Source organism: Rhinopithecus roxellana, chromosome 3, assembly GCF_007565055.1.
Source record: "Rhinopithecus roxellana isolate Shanxi Qingling chromosome 3, ASM756505v1, whole genome shotgun sequence".
In the NCBI taxonomy this organism is placed as follows: Eukaryota; Metazoa; Chordata; class Mammalia; order Primates; family Cercopithecidae; genus Rhinopithecus; species Rhinopithecus roxellana.
In genome coordinates, this window is record NC_044551.1 from 170,459,359 (window position 1) to 170,477,738 (window position 18,380).

Genomic DNA, 18,380 nt, shown 5'->3' on the forward strand with positions numbered 1-18,380 from the left:
GGTTTCACCGTGTTAGCCAGGATGGTCTGGATCTCCTGACCTCGTGATCCGCCCACCTCGGCCTCCCAAAGTGTTGGGATTACAAGCGTGAGCCACCGCGCCCGGCCCCCAGAATCTTTAACTTCAAGACCAGTTATCTGTCTATATTTCTAGTGTCAACTAATCCATAAGCTCCTCGCACACCAGGTATGTGTCTTGATTATCATCTGCTTGAGCGCAGTGCCAATGCCCAGCACACACTCTTGAAGGAAAGAAAGCAGAGCTGACCAAGTCATTCCTCCTCAGAAGTCTCTAATAAAGTTGAAACCACTTACTCTGAGAGTCACAGCAGGTATGCCCTGGTCGCAATCTCCTTTTCTGGCCTTAGCTCTGGCTTCCCCATCCCACCCTAGCCGCAATGCTGTTGCCTGGTGAATCTGTGTACTTGCACATCGCCAGGCCTGTAGTCCTGCAGCGCCCTGGCCCAGGACGCCTCTCCTCTCCCAGCCTGAGATTCCCACGCTTCCCTGGAAGCGCCCCCCAGGCAGCTCTGTTAGGGCATTTACAGTAATAACCGTTTACATTTATACAGGGCCTCCCAGTTCAAAACCACTGCCATCCGTATCTGATGCGTCCCCCACCACTGAACGTAGGTGTCACACAGGCGCAGTCAGGGCGGCAGGGTGTGTGGAGCAGTTTATCCCGCAACCCCGGCGGCCCTGGCAGGGATGGAAGCGCAGACGGCCAACGCGGACTCTGCCCAGAGCTCCCGGCCCGAGAGGACGCACTGTCCGCCGGTAGGGGCGTGCCCAAGAGAGGTTGGGCACCCGGCGGCCCGGCCCGACTGCGGATCAGCTGTCTCCGCTGCGTGCGTTTTCCTCTTCCAGTGGGCCTGGGTTGAGTCTTTTAGCGCATGCTCCAAGTCCTCCAGTGTCCCACAATGCCTTGCGGCCGGTTTCGCCCTCGGTCCTGGCAACTGTCGCGTAACCACCCATGAAAGCGTCGACGCTTCGCCGTGCGATAGCAGCTCCGGAGCAAATTTGTCCCTCTGCGCGATCCGGAACTCCGAGGTCGTTGCTAGGCGCCGACGTTCGCTTCTTCACATCGGATTGGGTCCCACGCAAAGATGAGGCGGGGTTTCCCCGTGGCGCGCATGCGTGCAGCAAAGAATGGAGGAGTCGGAACCCGAACGGAAGGTAGGAGAGAGGCGAGGCTCCTCGCGGGTGAGAGCGGGCGTGAAGAAGGGAGCAGGCCGTGCCTGACTCACGTGTGCTTGCAGCGGGCTCGCACCGACGAGGTGCCTGCCGGAGGAAGCCGCTCCGAGGCGGAGGATGAGGACGACGAGGACTACGTGCCCTATGTGCCGTTACGGCAGCGCCGGCAGCTACTGGTGAGGGGCCCGCGTCCGGGGAGGGATGGGGCCGTAACCGCCGGTCGCAGGAAGGAGGGCAGTCTGAGGAGTGAGCTTCAGTACACCGGGGCGCGGCCCCCAGACAAACGAAGGACTGACGGCCTGATCTGAGGGGTAGGGCGGTTCTGCGCCTCGGGCACAGGATCCTTGTCCCAAAGGCAGAATCCTGACGCTGGCCCTGTGGACCCCATTCCCATTCTGTCTGTGGGTCCCGGGTGGAACCTCAGCTCCAGAAGCTGCTGCAGCGAAGACGCAAGGGAGCTGCGGAGGAAGAGCAGCAGGACAGCGGTAGTGAACCCCGGGGAGATGAGGACGACATCCCGCTAGGCCCTCAGTCCAACGTCAGCCTCCTGGATCAGCACCAGCACCTTAAAGAGAAGGCTGAAGGTGGGCTGGGCAGCACTGCCGGGGCGGGAAAGGAGAAGCCGAGCCTGGCGCACCGTGTTGGTATCTGTCTGACATCTTCCACTTCTTTTCTCAGCTCGCAAAGAGTCTGCCAAGGAGAAGCAGCTGAAGGAAGAAGAGAAGATCCTGGAGAGTGTGGCTGAGGGCCGAGGTATGGTTGTAGCCAGGATAGTGAGGAGGTAGACTGAGTCTCCTCCTCCCAGCCCCAGGCATGTTATATCTCAAGGGATCTGGCTTCTCAGAAGTAGGAGCCAGCCCTGAGCCATGTCTTTCTCCTCAGCATTGATGTCAGTGAAGGAGATGGCCAAGGGCATCACATATGATGACCCCATCAAAACCAGGTATGTTTGTACAGTCTGCAGTTGCCCTTGCTTAAGATGGGACATGCAGGGTTGCTCCCAGGCCAGCTGTTCCCAGAGCTCTCTTGATCCCTGCTACCCATCCACAGCTGGACTCCGCCCCGTTATGTCCTGAGCATGTCTGAAGAGCGACATGAGCGCGTGCGGAAGAAATACCACATCCTGGTGGAGGGAGACGGTATCCCACCACCCATCAAGAGCTTCAAGGAAATGAAGTTTCCTGCAGGTAGTCAGGGACTGGAGAGAGATACCACACTTTTATAATCAAATGCCTGTGAGGTTATGTCCGAGCCCACCCTGAGTTCAGCCACATCTGCATTGGATCCAGTCACTGGGGCTGGAGGGATTTGAGGAGAAGTTTCTTTAGGTTCCTTGTTGCCCCAGCTGTACATGTTCATTGTTCTCTGCTGTTATAAAGTTTCAGGAGGAAAGTGTCATTGGGCATAGACACTGGGTACAAGTCCTGGTTGCACCTAGCCCGTGGGCCTTGGACAAGTCTCTTTTTTGCTTTTTTTTTTCCTCCCTCTCTCTCTGTTGCTCTGAGCCTCAGTTTCATCATCTGCAACTTGTAGGGGTAGTGCCAGTTTTACAGGCTTTGGGGCTCTGAGAAAGTACCTGTGAGTCACAAGGACGGTGTCCGTTGGTTTTCGTAGCCATCCTGAGAGGCCTGAAGAAGAAAGGCATCCACCACCCAACACCCATTCAGATCCAGGGCATCCCCACCATGTGAGTGCGGACCGTGGACCTGGGCTCCTTGAGGAGGGCGGGAACAGGGAGGAGCAATGGCTAGGTGTCCTTCATCTTCTGTTGAAATTGGCTTTCGGGTCATCCTCTCCCAACAGTCTATCTGGCCGTGACATGATAGGCATCGCCTTCACGGGTTCAGGCAAGACACTGGTGTTCACGTTGCCTGTCATCATGTTCTGCCTGGAACAAGAGAAGAGGTTACCCTTCTCAAAGCGCGAGGGACCCTACGGACTCATCATATGCCCCTCGGTAAGACAGGCTGGCCTGGAGGGCAGGCCAGAGACTGGGGCTGCCATCTGGTACCAGCCTTTGTCCCTCTGCCTGCAGCGGGAGCTGGCCCGGCAGACCCATGGCATCCTGGAGTACTACTGCCGCCTGCTGCAGGAGGACAGCTCACCACTCCTGCGTTGTGCGCTCTGCATTGGGGGCATGTCCGTGAAGGAGCAGATGGAGACCATCCGACAGTGAGTGCTGGCGCTCCCTGCCCCCACCTCTGCCACCTGCGAGTCCGTGGAAAAGCTAAAGGACGCTTTACCTTAGCCACTCCACAGATCTTCACAGAGGGCTGCTGTGAGTCCAACCCTCAAGGAGCTCCCAGTCTAATGGGGAGGTCAGTTCGGGGAGGACAGAGGGATATGGCCCGGTACCGTGGGAGCACAGCAGATGGAATGGCCCACCTTGCTGGGGACATCTAGGAGGTGGGAGCTCAGAGAAGGCTTTGCAGGGAAGGTGACGTTTGAATTTGGGAGAGGAGCAGTCCAGGCTGAAAGCACAGAGGTGGACAGCCCAGGAATATCAGGGTCATTCGGTGGTCAGTAAAGGAGGTTGAGGCACTGGGGTAGGGCTGGATCCCAGCGGCACCTGTGTCCTTTCCATGCTATGCAGTCCTCTGCAGGCTGCCAGAGGCCCTGGACCAGGCCCTCTGTTTACAGATGGGCCAGACCCCATCCCAGAGGCCTTTCTCTATGGACTTCTGAGTCTTAGGGAGATGTGGGCACAGAAAAGGTGAAGCCAGTGGACCAGGAAAGTGAGCCCCGAGTAAAGCCTCTGGAGCTTCAGGACAGCGCTTCTGGGTGAGAGGACTGACCCAGGAGAAGGGGGAAGGGCGTGCCAGGCTGAGCGGTGGTGAAGATGGCTGCAGCGCCTTGGGAGAGAGTTGTGTGCTATACATGGGGCAGGTGGTGGGAACGATGAGAAGGGGACAAAGAAATAGGAAGGAGGACAGACAGCAGAACAGATTCAGGGTGTCTGCTTGCCTCTAGGTAGGTGCTAGGCCAGTGGCGCCAACCTCAGGGTCTCTGCTTGGTCCCCAGCGGTGTACACATGATGGTGGCCACCCCAGGGCGCCTCATGGATTTGCTGCAGAAGAAGATGGTCAGCCTAGACATCTGCCGCTACCTGGCCCTGGATGAGGCTGACCGCATGATCGACATGGGCTTCGAGGGCGACATCCGCACCATCTTCTCCTACTTCAAGGTGCCTGCCCCCTGCCCAGCCAGGGCACCCCTATACCACCCCACCACCGCACACCACATCAAACTGTGGAGACCCCACGCCCCTGACCACACCACCCACTGCTCATACTTCGTGGGCTGTGTCTCAGTTGCTCAGCTTCCTCAGACCCCATGCCCCTCAGCCCAGCCCTGCGTGCCCTTGGTCGCAACCCCCCCGCTTCCTCAGGGCCAGCGACAGACCCTGCTCTTCAGTGCCACCATGCCGAAGAAGATTCAGAACTTTGCTAAGAGTGCCCTTGTAAAGCCTGTCACCATCAACGTGGGGCGCGCTGGGGCTGCTAGCCTGGATGTCATCCAGGTGGGCAGGCGCTCCTGATGGGCAGTCTCTCACCTGTGGGGGCTGGATCTGATAAGGCTCCCTGAAGCTGATTGGAGCTGGGGGTCCACCTTGTGGGAACTGGGGGTTTCATTCAAAGCCCCTGACCCTTAACCAGGGAAATTTTTAGGACACCCAGCCCTTGGCGGCCAGAGGCTTCTGGTCACCTCATGGTCCAGATGACGGGCTATGGCAGGGCTATGGCGGGTAAACCTAACCTTAAGATCACCTTGTGGTGGCAGGAGGTAGAATACGTGAAGGAGGAGGCCAAGATGGTGTACCTGCTCGAGTGCCTGCAGAAGACACCCCCACCTGTGAGTGCAGCCAGGCCAGGCTGGGGCCAGAGTCCCTAGGACCAGGCAGGGCTTTGGAGGGGACAGAGTGCCGGGGGAGATGAGGTGGGTGCTCAGGCATTTAGCCCCTGACTGGAATTTGTCTTTCCGGGCAGGTACTCATCTTTGCAGAGAAGAAGGCAGATGTGGACGCCATCCACGAGTACCTGCTGCTCAAGGGGGTTGAGGCCGTAGCCATCCATGGGGGCAAAGGTCAGGGTGGTGCAAGCACTGGCTTGGACCCTGCCGTAATAGCGGCGCTTTACCTAACGCCTTACCCTACTTGGTCGGCCTGCCACTCCCCTATCCCATGGTGGCTCTAACAGTGTCTGCCTGACCCTCCCCAGACCAGGAGGAACGGACTAAGGCCATCGAGGCATTCCGGGAGGGCAAGAAGGATGTCCTAGTAGCCACAGACGTTGCCTCCAAGGGCCTGGACTTTCCTGCCATCCAGCACGTTATAAATTATGACATGCCAGAGGAGATTGAGAACTATGGTAGGGGCCTGGGGCCCAAGGGTGTGGGCTAGGCTGGGGAAGGGCCAAGCCAGGCACCTCGTGTCCAGCAGTGGGCCAGAGACTCTGTCCCTCTCTCTGCAGTACACCGGATTGGCCGCACCGGGCGCTCGGGAAACACAGGCATCGCCACTACCTTCATCAACAAAGCCTGTGGTGAGACTGTCACCAGAGCCACCTTAGCTATTCCCCGGGTCCCTGCCTGTGGCCACCCAGGTTCTGGCCACAGGGCCCAGGATGGGCCCTGATGCTTCCCCACTCCTCCCCCAGATGAGTCAGTGCTGATGGACCTCAAAGCGCTGCTGCTGGAAGCCAGGCAGAAGGTGCCGCCCGTGCTGCAGGTGCTGCACTGCGGGGACGAGTCCATGCTGGACATTGGAGGTGACTGCGGAGCGGGATCCCCGAGTCCCCAGCCGGCGGGTGGCAGGAGGGAGTGCTGGAAGTCAGAAACATGAAACAGGGACCGAGGGTGCCTAACGGGGCCTGAGGTCCAGGGCGTGGATCCTGGCCCTTGACTTGGCTGATCCCTGTCCCCATTACCCCAGGAGAACGCGGCTGTGCCTTCTGTGGGGGCCTGGGCCATCGGATCACCGACTGCCCCAAACTCGAGGCTATGCAGACCAAGCAGGTCAGCAACATCGGCCGCAAGGACTACCTGGCCCACAGCTCCATGGACTTCTGACCCGACGGTCTTCCCTCCTCTCCAGGGGGCCTCGGTCCCCAAGATTGCCGCCAGTCTACACACACAACAGCCCCCTGGCCAGAACCAGCATCTCAGCTCGGCTGGCCTGGGCTGGGCCAGACTGGTCCTGGCTGCCTATTCCCTGTGCTCCTCAGAATTACTATTTTTGTTTCCTTTCAACCCAGCTGCCATTAAAGCACAAACCTCTATCCCAGCCCTGGCCCTGCCTCTGTGTTTCATCTCATCCGTCCCCTGGTTCCTGGGCAGACATCACCTCTGACCTCTGGAGCCCCTCTGAGGCAAGGCCCCGGCGTCTCCTGCTAGCACTGCCAACACCCGGCCCGCTGGTACTTGGGCGTGGAAGGAGCCACCGAGCTGGTGCCCGCCTCTGGGGACTCAGCATCTCTCCATTGGGTTGTGTGAATTTATGACTCAAGGAGGGACCACATTGGCAGGCCAAGGAGAAGTGCTTGGATTCTCTGGTCTCCCTGGCCAGCTGTCATAGCTCTCGGCCTCACTCTTCCTATCAGTGGTGTGATGGTTCAGGGGCTTCTCCTGAAGCCCCTTGGGAGGCTGCTGCTTGCCTCAGGCTCCCCACCCACTGCCTGCCTGCGCCAGCCACCCGTAGGAAGCCCTCTGCTCTGTTGACTGAGGAGGCAGCAGATGTCATAGAACTGCCGTTCAGGCCACAAGCTCCCCCTAAGCCTGCTCTGTGCCCAGCTCTGCTGAGCTGTGAGGACCTAGATGGGCCAGGGAGATGGCTACCTGGGAAGCTCTCGGGCGAGGAGAGAGAAAGATGCACACACAGAAACGTGGACGGCAGTCACAAGACCGCTGGCAGATGAAGCAGGATCTCGGCATCTGGCGAGAGGTAGGCAGGGACGGCACAGGCGGCCGCACTTCCTATGAGCCAGGTACTTGGTGTGTATGACCACATGCTCATCCCAGTGGGACGGCGGTTGCTCAAGCCATATTTGTCACTTGGTGTGTGGCCTTGGGCAAGTTACTTAATTTTTCTAAGCACTGATTTCCTCACTGTTGAAATGGCGATGAGAATGCAAAGGATGTGGTGTCTGAGGTGGCTAGAGCTCAGGGCTGCCTGGGCCACAGTGGGCACAGCCGGGTGCTAGGAGGCCTGTAGGAAATATTTCCTGGCCAAGTGCATGCCCAGACGGCATTCCTTAGCCTGCTTCCATGTTCTCTCCCAGAGGTGACGCTGAATGACCTGAGGCTGTTCCAGAATAGAGATACACACACAGCCCCGCTCCTGGCCTCCTGCTAGGCAAGCCAACAAAATGAGCCCCCAGCAGGAAGCAACACTTTCAATAACATGTGACCTCTCCGGGGCCCACTGGGACCTGCCACCCACACTCACGTGGTTGGGGCCATTCAGGGGTGTGGATCCCATGTGGACTGGATGCCCAGCGTGAGTGTATACTGTGAGGGCCTTTGTGCTCTCGGACAGCATGTAGTCGTCAGGGAAGGCCTCCAGGAGGAAGGGGCGGCCCACCACCCCAGGCAGCACAGTGGTGAGGAGGCCCTGGAGGGGCTGGTCTGGGGGAATGAGCCTGGGGGAGATGGAGGCCAGAGCACACGAGCCCCTGAGTGTTGGGCTGAGGAGCCAGGGCTGCACCCCAGGAAAGGGAGAGACAGGGTGGTCTTGGGTTGTGGAGAGTGCTGCATGGGGCCCCACTGGGGCTGTGTTCCCCAGGGGGATGCCAAGGCTGGCAATGTTCAGCGGCTCGTGGGGTGGAGAGGAGCAGGTGAACACAAGAGAGATTTCAGGGAGAAAGAGCAGCAAGATGGGGTGAGGCGCTCAAGCCGGGATGCCGAGTGGGAAAGCCAGGAGTTGGCTAGAGAAGGGTCCCGGGTGGAGGCACGGCCAGGGAGTGTCAGGCCCAGGGTGCACAGCTGCCCAGGGCGGGTCGGGGGAGGGCGGGAACGTATGATGCAGGGAGCCAGACTGCCACCAGACACTCGTGCCCAGCTGAACCAGGTGCGGGCGCAGGCTGTTTGCCTTCAGGTGGCCAGGGACTCCCTCCAGGTAGGTGTGGGCACCTTGGGTAGCCAGAACCCCAGGAAGGAAATACACACTGCCCCCAGACCCTGAGCTGAAGACAGGTTCCCCTCCCCCCGGCCTGCAGCTGCTTCTGGACGGAGGGACGGGAAGTGGCCAGAAGGGGAAGTGGAGGAGTTCCCGTCCAGCCTGTCATCAGTCTCCCCAGGTCTTGAAGCGGCGGCCCTGCTCCCTGCCGTGACCATGGACCCTGTGGAGACCCCTATCAAGGATGGCATCCTCTACCAGCAGCATGTCAAGTTTGGCAAGGTGGGGACCCCTGGCTGCCAGGCGGCTGCCAAGGACCAACAGTGGGTGGAGATGCAGCCTCCGCCCCTGCCTCAGACAGCCCAGGCAGACCTGGGAGACTTGGGAAGGGAGTCGGGGTGAAGGATCCCACCCCAGGTATAGGCAGTGGAACAGAGCACGAGTCTCGGCCGGAGATGGCAGGGGCTGAGCAGGCTCTGCCAGACCCTGCCTCTGGGAGGAGCGGGAGAGGGTCGAAGGCTCAAACCTCCCAGCAGGGAAGCGCTTCACGGCCTCTGACCCACTGCGGGCCCTAGGGAGGGTGAGGGGCTGAGCTGGAGCCCCAAGGGTGGAGCCCCTCCCTGCAGCGGCACTGTCCTGGGAGCAACGAGGCAGGGGGGTCACCTCTCCCGGCAGCAGCGGCCCCACACCCCCGCAGCTCAGCTGCAGCTGCTGCCCAAGCAGATAAACCGTCGATTTCCTTTGCTTGAAGCTATTTGCATGTTTCCTTCCTTACCAGCGTGAGGTGGAGGCCTCCCTCCCACCCCAGCCCTTGGCCTATGGCCCAAGTGCCCCTTTTGGGGGGCGAGAGGGAGCCAACATAATGGCAGTGTCTGGTGGTCTGCCCGGCCGCTGGATGCTTTACAAACATGACCCGGTAGCAGCCCCAACTCGTGTTCTTGTGGCCTTTTGAGAGACGACACTGATGCTTGTGGAGGTCACAGTTCGGGAAGAGCGGGCTGGGATTTGAACCCAGGGCTGACCAGTCCCAAGCCCAGCCAAGGCCTCCTTCCTGGTACCCTGAGAAACTAGGGAGCACAGGCCCGCTCCTGGCTGGGAGCGTTTGCTGAGCAGCTTGTGCTGAGCCGAGTGGCACGAAGAATCTGCCACCCAAGAGTCTTCGCTCTCCCCCTCCTCTCCTACAGAAGTGCTGGCGGAAGGTGTGGGCTCTGCTGTATGCAGGAAGCCCATCGGGCGTGGCACGGCTGGAGAGCTGGGAGGTCCGGGATGGTGGCCTGGGAGCAGCAGGTGACAGGTCGGCAGGGCCTGGCCGGCGAGGGGAGCGACGGGTCATCCGCCTGGCTGACTGTGTGTCGGTGCTGCCGGCCGACGGTGAGAGCTGCCCCCGGGACACCGGTGCCTTCCTGCTCACCACCACCGAGCGAAGCCACCTGCTGGCTGCGCAGCACCGCCAGGCCTGGATGGGCCCCATCTGCCAGCTGGCCTTCCCGGTGAGTGCGGCGGGCAGGGGGGTGGTTGGGCTGGGGCACCTGCCCCCACTTGTCCACCTCCATGCTCACTCACATCCCGTCACCCAGCAAGCTCCACCGAGCACCTACAATCCTGGGAAAAGTAAATCTATAATGACTCTCAGAGGGCCACGCGCGCCGTGGAGAGAATGGACCGCCAGGGGAGCAGGAGGAAGTGAGGGTGCGACAGGCAGGGTGGCCAGGGAAGGCCTCTCAGAGGAGGGCCCTGAATGACAGGAGCCCACTGAGCAAAGGTCTGAGGACAGGGGCAGCCTGGGGAGTTGTGAACAGAGGGAGTCCCGTGGGACTTAGGGGAGCGGCTGAAATGCCCCAGGCCATGTGTGTGGTTCTGTTCTGAGTGAGAGGTGAAGGCTTTGGAGGGTTGTAGCCAGACACATTTGTAAAGCCCCACAAGGTCTGTGATGGGTCAAAAGGAAGTGAGCCTGGGGTTCTTCAAAGAGGTAAACAGAGTTACCATGTGGCCCACAGGTCCACTCCTAGGTGTGTGCCCAAGAGAACTAGAACAGGTGTTCAAACAAAACATGTACATGTGAGGCGGCAGGATCGCGTGAGCCCCAGAGGTCGAGGCTGCAGTGAGCCGTAATCGTGCCACTTCACTCCAGCCCGGGAGACAGAGCAAGACCCTATCTCAAAAAAAACCCATAGCAGCGCTACTCACGGCCACCAGAAGGTGGAAACAGCCTGCATGGCCATCAGCTGACAAATGGATAAACAAAACGTGGTCTGTCCACAAGACAGAATACTACTCAGCCATAAAAACGAACAAATGGGCCAGGCGCGGTGGCTCACGTTTGTAATCCCCGCACTTTGGTGGTAGGATTGCTTGAGCCTAGGAATTCAAAATCAGCCTGGGCAATGTGGTGAGACCCTGTCTCTAAAAAAAAAAAGAAAAAAGGAGGCCGGGCGCGGTGGCTCAAGCCTGTAATCCCAGCACTTTGGGAGGCCGAGACGGGTGGATCACGAGGTCAGGAGATCGAGACCATCCTGGCTAACACGGTGAAACCCCGTCTCTACTAAAAAATACAAAACTAGCCAGGCAAGGTGGCGGGCACCTGTAGTCCCAGCTACTCGGGAGGCTGAGGCAGAAGAATGGCGTGAACCCGGGAGGCAGAGCTTGCAGTGAGCTGTGATCTGGCCACTGCACTCCAGCCTGGGAGACAGAGCAAGACTCCGTCTCAAAAAAAAAAAAAAGAAAAAAGAAAGAAAGAGATGCACAGACTAGGTAACTCCGTTGGGATAGAAATCAGATGAGTCTGGCCAGGAGCTGGGGGAAGGGAGAAGTGGGGAGTGGCTGCTCACGGGTGCAGGGTTTCCATGTGGGATGATGGAAATGTTCTGGAACTAGATAGTGGCAACAGCTGCACAACCTTGTGAATATACTAAAAAGCACTGGTGGCCGGGCATGGTGGCTCATGCCTATAATCCCAGCACTTCGGGAGGCCAAGGTGGGCGGATCACCTGAGGTCAGGAGTTTGAGACCAGCCTCAACATGGAGAAACCCCGTCTCTACTGAAAATACAAAATTAGCTGGGTGTGGTAGTACATGCCTGTAATCCCAGCTACTCAGGAGGCTGAGGCAGGAGAATCACTTGAACCTGGGAGGCGGAGGTTGAGGTGAGCCAAGATGGCGCCATTGCACTCCAGCCTGGGCAACAAGAGCGAAAGTCCATCTCAAAAAAAAAAAAAAAAAAGGCACTGGTGATACACTTTAAGATGTAAAAGGGACCGGGCATGGTGGTTCACGCCTGTAATCCCAGCACTTTGGGAGGCCGAGGCAGGTGGATTACCTGAGGTCAGGAGTTCGAGACCAGCCAGGCCAACGTGGTGAAACCCCATCTCTACTAAAAAAAAAATTACAAAAATTAGCCGGGCGTGGTGGCACACGCCTGTAATCCCACCTATTACTTGGGAGGCTGAGGCAGGAGAATTGCTTGAGTCTGGGAGGCAGAGGTTGCAGTGAGCTAAGATCGTGCCACCACACTCCAGCCTGGCTGACGGAGCAAGACTGTGTCTCAAAAAAAACAAAAAAAAATGTAAGATGGTTAAAACAGTAAATTTTATATTCTCTGTATTTTATCATATTTAAAAAATAAAAAAAAAAAACGGCAGTTGAGGTTAGGCATGGTGGCTCACGCCTGTAATCCCAGCACTTTGGAAAGCCGAAGCACGTGGATCACCTGAGGTCAGGAGTTCGAGACCAGCCTGCCCAATATGGCAAAACCCTGTCTCTACTAAAAATACAAAAAATTAGCCAGGTGTGGTGGTGGGCACCTGTAATCCCAGCCACTTGGGAGACTGAGGCAGGAGAATCACTTAAACCCGGGAGGTGGAGGTTGCAGTGAGCTGAGATCTCGCCATTGCACTCAAGTATGGGTAACAGAGCAAGACTCCATCTCAAAAAAGCAGTTGACAGGAGCAAGGAGCCTGTTGAGGAAGCTGTGGCATTTGACCCGGCCGTGTTGCTATGGGGCAGGGTGGTCCTAGTAGACAGGCTGAGTGGGAAAGAGCCGGAGGACGTGCTAAAGGCCTGGGTATGGGGATGAGGCATAGGCAGAGATTGGGGGCACCTTGCAGGGTCACAGCAGGTGGTTGCAGTGAGATGGAAGAAGACACCTGGGGTACTGCTCCCCACCCAGCTCACACGTGTGTCCCAGCCAGAACACTCCTGTCCCTATACTGCTCTAGGCTGTCAGAGACATGCAGAAGCCGGCCCAGCCAAGCCCAGGGGCTGCAGGGGACATCCCCTTGTGTCCCCAGTGATCTGCAGCTCTCAGACACCCTCAAGCACAGCACCTCTTTCCCAGCCCAGCACTCTCAGTGGGGAGCCAGGTGGGAGAACAGGCTCAGAAGGGGACCCTGGCTTGTGGTGGAGTTCTGGGATACTGACCCCAAGGGAGGGGACAGGGCATGGGAGTGTGGTGCTCCCACCTTTGACTTGAACTCATTCCCCAGGGGACAGGGGAGGCCTCCTCAGGATCCACAGATGCCCAGTCTCCCAAGAGGGGTCTGGTCCCCATGGAGGAAAACTCCATCTATTCCTCCTGGCAGGAAGGTAAGTCGGAGGAGGTGCAAGGGCAGCCTCAGCCCCCCACACCCAGGGCTGGGTCTTTGGGGGACTGACTGGGATGTCCTGGCCACCTGCCACAGTGGGCGAGTTTCCCGTGGTGGTGCAGAGGACCGAGGCCGCCACCCGCTGCCAGCTGAAGGGGCCGGTCCTGCTGGTGCTGGGCCCAGATGCCATCCAGCTGAAGGAGGCCAAGGTCACCCAGGTCCTCTACAACTGGCCCTACCACTTCCTGCGCAAGTTTGGCTCTGACAAGGTGAGGTGCAGGGGTGGGAAGGGTGGGGGGGCCAACACCCTGGACCCTCCTGCTAATCCCCACCCTTGTCGCCTGTGCCCAGGGCGTGTTCTCCTTTGAAGCCGGCCGCCGCTGCGACTCAGGTGAGGGCCTCTTTGCCTTCAGCACCCCCTGTGCCCCCGACCTGTGCAGGGCTGTGGCTGGGGCCATCACCCGCCAGCGGGAGCGACTGCCAGAGCTGGCCAGGGCCCAGCCCGGCCCCCTGCCACGGGCCACCTCTCTGCCCTCCCTGGATACCCCCGGAGAGCTGCGGGAGATGCCACCAGGACCTGAGCCACCCACCTCCAGGGGGGTGCGCCTGGCTGAGCCTGGACCTCAGAGCCTGCCGCTACTGCTAGGCCTGGAGCCCAGCGATCCGGCATCCGGGCTCTACGCCTCAGTGTGCAAGCGTGCCAGTGGGCTCCCACGCACTGAGCACCTCTATGAGAACCTGTGCGTGCTGGAGGCCAGCCCCACACCGCACAGCGGGGAACCTGAGCGGCACGAGGGCCCTGGCGGCTGCAGCCCCACAGCCAGTCCCATCTACCACAACGGCGAAGACTTGAGCTGGCCCAGCCCGGCCCACGACAACAGTTTGGAAGCCCAGTACCGGCGGCTGCTGGAGCTGGATGAGGCAGAGGGCACAGGCCGCCCTGACCCTCAGGCAGGCTTCAAGGCCAAGCTGGTGACGCTGCTGAGTCGTGAGCGGAGGAAGGGCCCTGCCCCTTGTGACCGGCCCTGAACACCCAGCAGAGTGGTGGCCAGAGGGGAGAGGTGCTCCCCCTGGGACAGGAGGGTGGGCTGGTGGGCAAATAGTGGGCCCATGCGGACACACGCCTGTGTCTACCCTGGCCTGCAGGAACAAGGCAGGCCGCCTGTGGAGGACCTCAGCCCTGCCCTGCCCTCCACATATGCAGTGTGCAGACTCGCAGATAATAAAGCTCAGAGCAGCTCCCAACAGGGGCACTCACGGCACACGCCCCTGCCCACGTTCATTGCGGCCAGCACCAGCGCCCTGTGCCGGTTCCAGGGGGCACAGGTGACCTGGGCCTGACCTGCCACCCATGGGCTCAAATCCACTGCAGCAGACAGACAGGATGGAGATCATTAGGACTCCATGTGGCCCTCCATGGCCAGAGTGACACGAAGAGGCAGGCGGAGGGAACTGTGAGGCTTATTTGTCAGACTCTGGAAGGAGCAACATGAGGGCCCAATTGGAGACCCGGAGGCCTGAGCTGGGAGGAGGCAATGGGGGCGGGGAGCAGGTGGAAGGGATTTCAGAGACACCCTCGCTCCACACACTTGTTCCCTGCTGAAACTGCAACAATTTGCAGATACTTCTGGGAACCCCAGGCCTGTCCCCTCATCTGTAAAGGAGAGAGAACAAATGAGGTATCAGGCATCATCCTAGATGAGAGTTTTGCTGTGTGCCTACTCAGTGCCGGGCGCTGGGGGACATGGCCGTGTTCAGGATGAGAGTTTTGCTGTGTGTCTACTCAGTGCCGGGCACTGGGGAACATGACCGTGTTCAGGACAGCCTTGGTCCTGTTCGGGAGCCCACATTCCAGGGGGAGAGAAGTTTCCTGAAGACTTCCGTGCTGCATTCCCTCCTCTGCTCCTGCTCCTGTCGCCATCCTAGGAGCCAGCCATGCGCACAAGCATGCCTCCAGGGGTCTGGCTGCTTGGCCCCTCACCGCAACTCCACCTCAGCTGCCCACACCCTTGGCGTATCCTGAACCTCATTTTCATGACAGACACATAATTTTTGCTCTCTCCTGTCCAAGCCTCATCCTCTGGCCACCTCCTCCTTCCAGCTCACTTCCTCTAGCACGGCCAATACCGCCCCTGCCTAGCCACATTGACCTACAGGGACCCTTTTCTGGCTCTTCCAGGCCTCTGCCTACCATCCCCTCTGTTCTCCATAGTCCCTTCCCCCCTTCTCTCTCCTTTCATCTTACTGGTCTGGCAAAGCCCCCAGCCTTGGATGAGCTCAGACCTCCTCTGGGCCTGCACACAGTTGCCCATAGCCAAAGAAATCCATTTAAGCAGGCTGACTGCATCCTTAACAGTGCAAGGCAGGCGCTCCCTGCCACCAGAGACCCTGTGCCCTAGAGGGGCAGCTTTTCTCCTCCCCAGAATCTCCTGTGTGTCCCTACCCAGTGTCTCCTCACAGGCATGTTGGGGAAACAGGTCAGGCTCTCCCACTGCATCTGCAAGTGTACTGGCATCCATCCATCTTCTTCCTACCCCTACAGTAGCAACAGTGTCCCCAGCTATGCTCTGATCCCGTCTCCTCTCACCTCAGAGCTTGGAAACTTGAGCTCTCTCCTGGGCCCATTCATCCTATCAGCGGCTTTTCCAGCCACACCTAAACATGCTCTGTAATGTCACATTTTAAACCTACCCTTGCCCTCACATTCCCCTTTGGCCACCTCCCTGTTTCTCTGTTCCTCTTCACAGCAAAAACTCTTCAAAAGAGTTGTTGATTACTTTCATTTCCACTTTCTTACCCCTATTTTTCCCTCAATTAACTCTCCTTCATCCCCATGATGCCATTATGTGGCTCTTTAATTAGAGTCACCAAGGTTATTCTCCAAAACGTTGCTCCAAAAGCAACAGGGACTTTGACTTCTCAGCAGCACTCAGCTCTGGGTCTTGAAACACTCCCCATTACTTGCTTTTCCTCCTACCTTGTAACTCTGTCTTTCCCAGCCTCTACTGCTGCCTTCTCTGAGTTCGTCCCAGGGTCCTAGGCTCAGATATAGTGTAGCTCAACCCTGCTACACAAAGAATCTCCTGAAAGCCTGTAAAACTGTCCATGCATGTTCTGTGAGTGACCTACCAAGAGAATAAACAATTTTAAAAATCCATTTCACATGCAGGGACTCTGAGTTCATCATTCTGGGTGGGTGGGGTCTGGGCCCCAATGCTCACTGCGTTTCCGGATGATTGTAATATGCAGCCTAGGCTGGGAACCACTGGCCTCAGCAAGCCAGTCATTCTCCAGGTGTCACAGACCCTCGGTGCTGACCCCAAAGGTCTGTCTTCAGTGCAGACCTCCCCCTGAGCTCCAGATTTAGTAATCCCACTGCACACGAGACATCTGGATGTGGAAAAGGCATCTTCACATCCCATGGGTGAAAGGGGGTTGGGGGAATGGAGACTCTGGTGTTCTTCCAGCATGTGTGTGGACACAGAATGCAAAGCCTGGAGGGATGCTAGAGCCATGGGGAGGAAGATTTCAGCTTACTCATTCATGCAAGCACTTCCTGATGGGTAAGGCCTTAGCAAGCTGAGGCCAAGAAGCAAGCAGTCAAGGTGCTGCTGCAGGCACCCCCACTCCCTACAGTGGCAAACCCAAGCCCAGTCTTTGGCAGCTCAACAAATCCCAGGACACACGGAAGGTCACCCAGAGAGTCAGGGACATGGCTAGAACCGACTCTGGGTGCCCAGCCTTCATTACAAATCTGAGCTGCTTTGTTTCATAGGGATTTCTGTGATATTCCAAGGGAACTGTGGGAAAGTCCTTGGAAACCACCAGGACTCTAGAGGCCTGGGCCTGGAGCCTCAGGAGTCTTGGCCACCAGAGGGCGCTGTGTCCCTGTCCAGGTCCAGTTGCGACCCAGGGGCTGCCTGTGCTGGGAGGCTTCCGAGGCCAAGGAATGGGAGCCAGGGGTCCTCTCTGCTGGAGGACTGCCAAGACCCCCAGTCCTGGAATGGTGGTTATCCTGGAATGGTGGTTCATACCTATAATCCCAGCTACTCGGGAGGCAGAGGCAGAAGAATCACTTGAACCTGGGAGGCGGAGGTTGCAACGAGCCAAGATCACACCACTGCACTCCAGCCTGGAAGACAGAGTGAGACTCCGTCTCAAAAAAAGAAAAAAAAAAAAAAAGTGTTTCAAGCAGGGGAACTGGCAAGTGGACAGGCCCTGAGGCAGGAATATGCTTGGTCTGCTGGAGGAAATGTGAGTGAGGAGATCAGGGTGGCTGGAGTGGAGGGAGCGAGTGGTAGGAGTCAGACCCAGTTTATTCATGTTCTGTAGGTCTTAAGGACTTTAGTTTTGAGTGCAATATGATCTCACTGGAATGCTAAAAGCTCAGAGTGACATGGTGGTGTGATTCTGGCTTTAAAAATATCACTTTGGCTGCTTCATGAAGACTCTGGAAGGGGCAAGGGTGAAAGCAGGGATACCCATTAGGAGACTGTTACAGGGACACAGGCACAAGATGGCAGTGGCTGGGACAACGGTGGAAGCAGCGGTTAGATGTGAACATGCTGAAGGTGGAATTTGCACAATCTGGGGGAGGACAGAAGAGAAAGGAAGGATAACTTCACCGTTTCTGCTGAACCAGTTGGATAAATGTTGGTGGCACTTCTTGAAGTCAGGAATGAGTTAGGGAGGTGGGAAAGGCACAAGGTGGGAAAGGCGGGCCATGATGGTCTGAGATACCTGGTACAGTGGTTCCCCAACCTTTTTGGCAGAAGGGACTGCGTTCATGGAAGACAATTTTTCCACGGACTGGCGGGGGTGGGGGTGGGGATGGCTTCAGGATGGTTCAAGTGCAGTACATTTATCATTAATGGAGTGATAAATGATAAATGTATCTTTTTTTTTTTTTGAGATGGAGTCTCGCTCTGTCACCCAAGCTGGAGTGCAGTGGAGCCATCTTGGCTCACTACAACCTCTGCCTCCCCGGTTCAAGTGATTCTCCTGCCTCAGCCTCCTGAGGAGCTGGGATTATATGCATGTGTCACCACGCCCAGCTAATTTTTCTATTTTTAGTAGAGACGAGGTTGCACCATGTTGGCCAGGATGGTCTTGAACTCCTGACCTCAAGTGATCCTCCCCCGCTTCAGCCTCCCAAAGTGCTGGGATTACAGGTACAGGCGTGAACCACCGCACCCGGCCCATTTATTATTAGATTCTCATAAGGAATGAGCAACCTCGATCCCTCTCATGCACAGTTCACAATAGGGTTCACGCTCCTATCGGAATCTAATGCTGCTGCTATATATACTCAGCTTCTCTGGCTTGCCGCTGCTCACCTGCTGTGCAGCCCAGTTCCTAACAGGCCACAAACAGGGGGTTGGGAACCCCGATCTAGTAAACATCTAGGCAGCGTTTTGGATAATGGAGTCTGGAGTTCCTGGGGAGAGGTCAGGCTGGCCATGAAACATGGGATGCCTTGGCATACAGGTGGTACTG

The 18,380-nt window shown here is 57.8% G+C and overlaps 2 protein-coding genes across 5 annotated transcripts; both read left to right on the forward strand.

The window, feature by feature from the left end:
• Positions 1–43: 43 nt before the first annotated feature.
• DDX41 (DEAD-box helicase 41) lies at positions 44–6,474 on the forward strand. The gene is made up of 17 exons (XM_010386445.2): positions 44–1,175; positions 1,259–1,369; positions 1,618–1,777; positions 1,872–1,946; positions 2,076–2,136; positions 2,244–2,380; positions 2,808–2,880; positions 2,997–3,150; positions 3,229–3,365; positions 4,215–4,377; positions 4,582–4,713; positions 4,974–5,045; positions 5,180–5,276; positions 5,411–5,560; positions 5,663–5,734; positions 5,849–5,959; positions 6,124–6,474. Exons 1-17 carry the CDS (start codon positions 1,149–1,151, stop codon positions 6,258–6,260), a joined length of 1,869 nt encoding a protein of 622 aa, XP_010384747.1. The 5' UTR covers positions 44–1,148; the 3' UTR covers positions 6,261–6,474.
• Positions 6,475–6,605: 131 nt separating this feature from the next.
• On the forward strand, positions 6,606–16,041 carry DOK3 (docking protein 3). Of its 4 annotated transcripts, none has more exons than XM_010386443.2 (7): positions 6,993–7,131; positions 7,469–7,789; positions 8,405–8,586; positions 9,489–9,794; positions 12,786–12,885; positions 12,981–13,153; positions 13,236–16,041. In XM_010386443.2, the coding sequence occupies exons 2-7, from the start codon at positions 7,678–7,680 to the stop codon at positions 13,911–13,913; spliced, it is 1,551 nt and encodes a 516-aa protein (XP_010384745.2). In that variant the 5' UTR covers positions 6,993–7,131; positions 7,469–7,677; the 3' UTR covers positions 13,914–16,041. The 4 variants fall into 4 exon arrangements, with proteins under 4 accessions (XP_010384743.2, XP_010384745.2, XP_010384744.2 ...); XM_010386442.2 differs by having other exon boundaries at positions 7,469–7,686; XM_010386441.2 differs by lacking the exon at positions 7,469–7,789 and having other exon boundaries at positions 6,606–7,131.
• The last annotated feature ends 2,339 nt before the right edge of the window (positions 16,042–18,380 follow it).

Bases quoted from the DNA above. Each gene is read 5' to 3' on its own strand.
- DDX41 (XM_010386445.2), top strand. From the start codon at position 1,149: ATGGAGGAGTCGGAACCCGAACGGAAG. The intron at 2,137-2,243 runs GTATGTTTGTAC...ACCCATCCACAG, and splicing joins GATGACCCCATCAAAACCAG to CTGGACTCCGCCCCGTTATG. The intron at 5,277-5,410 runs GTCAGGGTGGTG...GACCCTCCCCAG, and splicing joins AGCCATCCATGGGGGCAAAG to ACCAGGAGGAACGGACTAAG.
- DOK3 (XM_010386441.2), top strand. From the start codon at position 7,005: ATGGGCCAGGGAGATGGCTACCTGGGAAGCTCTCGGGCGAGGAGAGAG. The intron at 7,132-8,404 runs GTAGGCAGGGAC...CCCGGCCTGCAG, and splicing joins ATCTCGGCATCTGGCGAGAG to CTGCTTCTGGACGGAGGGAC. The intron at 12,886-12,980 runs GTAAGTCGGAGG...CACCTGCCACAG, and splicing joins CTATTCCTCCTGGCAGGAAG to TGGGCGAGTTTCCCGTGGTG.